This window comes from Oryzias latipes, chromosome 11 (genome assembly GCF_002234675.1).
Source record: "Oryzias latipes chromosome 11, ASM223467v1".
NCBI lineage: Eukaryota > Metazoa > Chordata > Actinopteri > Beloniformes > Adrianichthyidae > Oryzias > Oryzias latipes.
Genome location: NC_019869.2, coordinates 22,854,392 through 22,860,760, shown reverse-complemented (window position 1 = coordinate 22,860,760; position 6,369 = coordinate 22,854,392). Strand labels below are relative to the sequence as shown.

Below are 6,369 nucleotides of genomic sequence, written 5' to 3'. Positions count from 1 at the left end.
CATTTAACCCCAGCAGACAGGTGGAGCTCATGCCTCCCTACACAAATTTTCTTAGAAGTACACATTTCTCCCAGGAAGGGCGCTAGGACTGAAAACTGGGATACCTCTGGAGTGAGGCTCCACAAAGTGGTCAAATGGGCTTTAACATTTGGGGACTTTGTCTGATTTCTGTTAGTCTGAATCCTCCAAAAGGAAAGCCGCACGTCCTCCGACTGTGTTGCGGTTTTATTTTCATCGAAACGGAGGACAAAAATGCAAATCTGCTCAAAAGTTTTAAGGCCAAAAGTGGATGCAACGAATGCTCCGCTCCTTCATAAATTTTGCATCATTTCTATAGAAACCCTTTCAGTCTGTGCATGTGACTGACACAGCGCTAAGGGTTTCTTTCAAATTCTTTTAAATTTCTGTACAAAAACATCATAAATGCATGATGTCATTGTTGGAAAAGAACAGTTTGCCTCAAAGAGAAAATTTGAATTTTCATCACCAGTTTTGAGCATGTGCAGAAGTGCACGAGGGTTTTTGGAGCAGATGAAGTCCCCAGTGCCTGACTCCTTCAAAACTGAGTTCTTCAAAACACTTCTTTGGGGAGCAATTGCAGAAGCAAGTTGCAAATAAAATAAGTTACAAGTGTTTAAAATCCACCTTTTTCCCCTCACCATGATCACACTTATTTACACTTATTGTTTGTTGACACTTTAAAGTTCAAAACTATTCAGGTAAAAAAAAAAAAACATTGAGTAGTTTTAAAAACTGCAAAACAAAAGCAGGTTTGAGCTATCTGATCCTGGATTAGTCTTCCTAACAAAGAAAAGTGTTTGTTCTGGATTATGGAGAAACAACAGCAGCTAATAGTCCTTATAGAAGTGTTTAAAGGTCATTTGACTGAACTGTTGAGTTCTTAAACTATCAAAAAGGCTGTAATTATTCAATTCCCAGTTTAGCAAAGGAGGTCAAACTTAAGTTTAGCTGAGTAGAGCTAGATTTCCCACCTTCGTTCTCAGCACAAACATTTGCTTCCCATCACACTTTGTCAGACATGTTCACCACTTGTTGGCACCTCAGTACCATTTCCAGGACAGGTGTGTTTTCTACACACTCCTGTTGCTTTTGGATATGCGGGAGCCTCTGCACACCCAGTGAGATGCACTGTTGGAGAAAGTGTGTCTGATAGTCAGTTTGAACAGGGCAGGAGCCACTGGAAACATAATGGACACATTGTGAAGCCACTGAGAGATGAAAGCAAACAGGGGACCGTGCAGCTTCAGCTCACAGACAGGCGGTCCAAACTACAGCAGCACCTGGCTGCGAATGCTGGACCGCCCTTACCGAGAAACACAATCATATAGAATGTGCTTTTGTTTGATTTTTAGAACTTTTTAAAAAAAACTTTAAAGTTTGAAAAAAAATAGTAAGTTTTGTTAAAAGCCACATTAAGCCAGTCTAGCTTGTAACAAACTCGTGAGCGCAGGAACTCTGCGCACTTCCGCCTCCAAAGAGCAGCTGCGTGTTGGCGCAGGAAGCGTCGGTGATGTGGGAGCCGCAGATCTGCTGCGTGCGGCGCACGGTGCGTCTGCGCGCCCGTCGGGACTAGTTCATCCGAGGTTGTTGTTGAAACGCGATCTAGAGGATCTGGGAACTTTACGCACAGACGCGGGTGGATGAGGAGGACACACCTGAAGAAGAAGCTTCCTCTTTTTTGTGGCGCAGATTTTGTTGTTGCTGCTCCACCTGTTGATGACGGTTCCATTCGTTGTGTTGGATGAATTAAAGCGCGTCTGCGGTGCAAGTATCGCGCAAGTTTCGGATGGCTGGTGACTGGTAACCGCCGTCGGCGTCAGATTACTCGCTGGTGAACAGGCAGCATGGGGAACCAGATGGACAAGCTGTCACATTTAAGTTACGCAGAAGTTCCCACAGTGGACCCGACCGGTTTGGACACGGACGACGGTCCACGGATCGGGGTGTCCTACATATTTTCCAGCGACGATGAGCTGGAGGACGGCTGTGCGCTCGATGGCTCCGAAAAGGAGTCGAATCAGGAAGAGGAGCACTTCGATCAGCGCGACGAGGTGGAGTGCAGCGTCTACCACAGAGATGAGTGCATCTATGAGAGGAGCGCGCAACTGGAGGTCTACTCCCCGGAGAACCTGCTGAACAAATGCAAAGCGGGGGACTTGGTGGAGTTCGTGGCCTCTGGCCAGTACCCGCACTGGGCTGTGTACGTGGGGGACTTCCAGGTGGTGCACCTGCACCGAGCCGAGGTGAAGAACAGCTTCCTGACGGATGCAAGCCAGGGGAGGAGGTGCCGGATCGTGAACGACTCCTACAAATTCAAGCCCCTCGGTGCGGACATGGTGGTGCAGAACGCGATGGAGCAGGTGGGCCTTAAGGACCGGGAGCTGAGCTGGAGGAACTCTGAGTGCTTCGCAGCCTGGTGCAGGTTCGGGAGGAGGGAGTTCAAGATGGGGGGAGAGATTCGGATCGGGAAGCAGCCGTACAGGCTGAAAATCTTCACGTCGGCCAAGCACTCGCACGTGCTGGAGTTTCAGAGCTTGGAGGATGCGATCATGGAGAAGAGGAGGAACGATCACCTGGGCAGGACAGCCGCGCTGCGGGAGCTGGCCTGTCATTACAGGAATGTGGAGGGGAGCAAAAAGCAGCCAGGGGCGCAGTAATGTCTGCTCTGTTGCAGTCAGCCCTTCTAAAACTGTAGCAAACTCTTGTTTTAGGTATATCTAAAACGTTTGTCATGTTTCCCTGCATTTGCCTTTATTCTTCGTGGCCTTAGAGATGATTTAAATCAGCACCTCCTGCCCAAATAACGGGGTTTTAAGCTCTCCACATAGTTCATAAAGGAGAGTAAACTTCGCTCGAATTATACAGGATCACAGCCTGATCCTGTGTTGAGGCTTCATTTAACCTCTCAGCCCAGAAATAGTCACTTCTGCAGCAAATACTTTTTCTAATGATCAATTTTTTTCAACAGCAGACCTGTAAAATTGGACTAAAAGCTGCCCGGAAATGCAGGTATGCATCTTCATCACATGAATGAATGAAACTGCAGCATGTTGTGCGCATTTTTTGATCCTTGTGCCATCATTACGAAATGTAAAAAAACAAAGCAAAAAAACAAACAAAAACTAGTAATTTCTGAGATTAAAGATGACATGCTTAAGTACATTTGAGTCAGTTTTTAATGAACTGAAACAAAATTATTTTTTACAATTTAAAGTTTTATTTAAATTAATTACACCAAATTTGTGAGATTTGGTTACTAAAACTACGTCATAAAAGTCTTTCAAAAGAGTATCATATTTTGTCTATTACTAAAAAATAAAAAGAAGAGACAATTTCACAAATCTGTGTGTATGTTTGTGGGAGTACATGTGCCCAAATTAAACATTTTAAAATATCTCTTTACTCTTCACTTGCAAACCCACGTATATTGCACTAAACAGATTTGGGGGTCTTGTAAGCTCATCTGCAGAAACTCTAGCAGAGAAAGACACCGATCTGCTATAAACGAACCCAATGGTGGAAATCAAAACTATACCTACTGCTTTAAAAAAAAATATTGTCAAAATGAAGAGGAGGTTGGCTGCATTACTTGGTCCAAAGAACCTACAAATTTAAACTTTATTAGAAGCAGAACAGCTGATTATTTTACCTCTCAACACACTGTTGTTCTTAAAAGAAAATAAAGTAATAATCATCAAAATGTATTTGACACTAAGCTGTGTACAAAAGTAATTTTTTGGTATAAAGTTGGACTTTTAACACAAGTCTATTGGAAATTGCTGACACATGCCTCCAGTGGTCATTTGAGGAACTGCATCTGGCTTCAGATGTGTTAAAGTAAAGTTGGAGCTCATGGTTAACACATTTTCCTGCAAAGTAGAAGAGGAAAAAATGGGGATGCGAGGTCTTTGCCATGATTAATTTATGAATGTAATGATAAAGTGTTATGGGATACTATTAAGTTGTCATAAGGAAGGGATCATGGGTGTTTTATGCCAATTCAGAAAGACCCTCAATATGTTCTCTTAATGTTTGCATATTAAATTAAAAGAAATGATTTGTTTAAATCAATATTTCACAATGTAAAAAAACATTTATTAGATATTTAAAGTATTAGCTGAAAGTTACACATTTCTATAAAGCCAAAATGGCAAGGTTGGTGTTTTTGTCCAAGTGGTCAGACCTGATTTTGTTGCACGTGTTCCTGTCACTTTTTTTAAAAATCTGGATAAACTCTGCATCACTTTGTATTCTTAACATTAGTTAAAAAAAAAGTTACAAATGCGGTTCAACCCTGTATTGATTTTTGGAGGTTAAAGTCTGAGAAGATTCATGAGTGTCTAGAGCAATTTTCCTGGAAATGACCCTTAAAGTCTTGGAGGTCAGGCTTTCAAAGTTCACTTGTGAGTAGCACTAATGCATTCTGGGAACACCAGCAAGTTCTTGATTGGAGACTGAATTTTGTTACTCAAATAGGGAAAATCTCGTACAGGTTAATGAATGTTTTTTTCATGCTTACTTGAAAATTAAACATACAGATTTTAAAAAAAAATGTTAGTGCCAACATCAACATATTGAATATTAGATTTATTTTGCCTTGGGTCTGATAAAGTATCTTTGTGTGTTTTTATGTGTGTGAAACAAGAATGCAAACACAAACAGTAACAAGGAAGTGATTTCTTTAAAAAAATTGCAAACTGCTTAAGCAAATTCCAAAGAAATAATTCAAATTTATTGCTAATTCCTTTTTCCTGTCCTCCTCATTCACTGTTTAAAGTGTCCTCAGGCAAGACTCTAAACCCCATGATGGTGAGAATAATTGTGAGAGTAAATTTTATTACTGCCTTGTATAATTTAAAAAATGCATTGTAGACTCTAGGAATCCCAATAAGCAATAAATATGTAAACCCAGATTTTGCATTAGAATTCCTGCACATTTGAATAAAAATGTCATAAAAGTAACAGCAGTCAGTGAAACTCTTTCTGCAGCAAAGTGACATTAAGAAAGTAAAGCAGGAAATAAGGCTACAGCATAAATAAGTCAGATTTTAGGGGTTTCTTTCCTTTGGACATATATGATCTACAGTTTGATTGAAGAAACTGAAGGTGGAATTAACTTGTAGTTTTGAAATCTGATGGTGATCAATTACAATCAATTACAAGTGTGTGAAACTTCTACAACACCAAGATCTTATATGTATTTGACATAACAGCAATATTATATGTAAAAAATTAGTGCATTTTTGAAACAGTTAATCTATTTAATTGTTTATAAACTCCCTACTAGCTTTAACAAGTGTTTCTGAGAAGATTCAGCTATTGCTTCCAGGCAGTTTATTATCCACCATAACATCCAGGCTGCAACATTTGTAAAAAAAACACAAACTGATATCATTTTATAAACAGGTTTCAGGAGTGCGAGAAAAGATTTTTAGTGATACAAAACGTTAAAGTAAGTCCAAAATCTTCTATGGCTAGGCTCCAGTCTGAAGTCCTTTTTGCACGTTTTTATATTTTATTAATTTTTTAAATTTAATTTTGTAGGCTTATTCATTTGTATGAAAAACTAGTTCCAAAGTGATGAAAGAAAAGGATATTCTGTCTATCTGGAGGCAATGTAATATTTGAATACGCCATGACATGTAGTCGTCCTTTTCTTTTGATGAACTGCTTATCAAAAGGAAAACTAAAAAGTTGTGAATATAATGCAGATCCTCGTAAGGATTTACACGAAACCAAATGTCTTGTTTTGTTCAAAGCCACAATTTTCACATGAGCAGCATTTCAATCTTTTAAACGTTTGCCTGTATATTAATTCTTGAACAGAAAAAAATACAAGAGTGACTCTTCAAGTGTTTGTCGACAGACTGCGGTACAATTCACACCATTACCCTGAAAGCTGCTTGCGTACTAAACTCAAAAAGCTGCCAGCAGGCAAAGTCTTTCATCTGAGGTCGAACATCAGAGTTGGGAAGCTGATTGAGAGGGAGAAGACAGGTGGCCTTATTGTCTGTGTGGGCTTTGTTTATTTCAGCAGTCGTGATGGTATTTGCCATGGCAACAGTCACTGATGGGTTGTTGCATTGAAACTCCTCATTTTGGGAAACCCAACATCTCAAACAGAAAACAAGGCCATGTGGACTCATCACTGTTGTTTTTTTACGTTTGACGTCAGTTTCTTCATTTTAAAGGACAAATCGTAAGTAATACCATTTTTTCTCCAGTTTGAGCTCTTGAAATAATTTCCTCGTATTTACAAACAAGAAGAGAAAAATCTTACTGAAATGAAAAAAGTATTTTGGGTTCCTTTCATGTTTCCCTCATTCATCATCATAGTCAGACAGAAAA

The 6,369-nt window shown here is 39.9% G+C and overlaps 1 protein-coding gene across 1 annotated transcript; it reads left to right on the top strand.

Moving 5' to 3' along the window:
• Window positions 1-907: 907 nt before the first annotated feature.
• LOC101159929 (protein FAM84B) lies at window positions 908-6,369 on the top strand. Its single transcript, XM_011481246.3, has one exon. The coding sequence runs from the start codon at window positions 1,866-1,868 to the stop codon at window positions 2,676-2,678; it is 813 nt and encodes a 270-aa protein (XP_011479548.1). The 5' UTR covers window positions 908-1,865; the 3' UTR covers window positions 2,679-6,369.

Bases quoted from the DNA above. Each gene is read 5' to 3' on its own strand.
- LOC101159929 (XM_011481246.3), top strand. From the start codon at position 1,866: ATGGGGAACCAGATGGACAAGCTGTCACATTTAAGTTACGCAGAAGTT.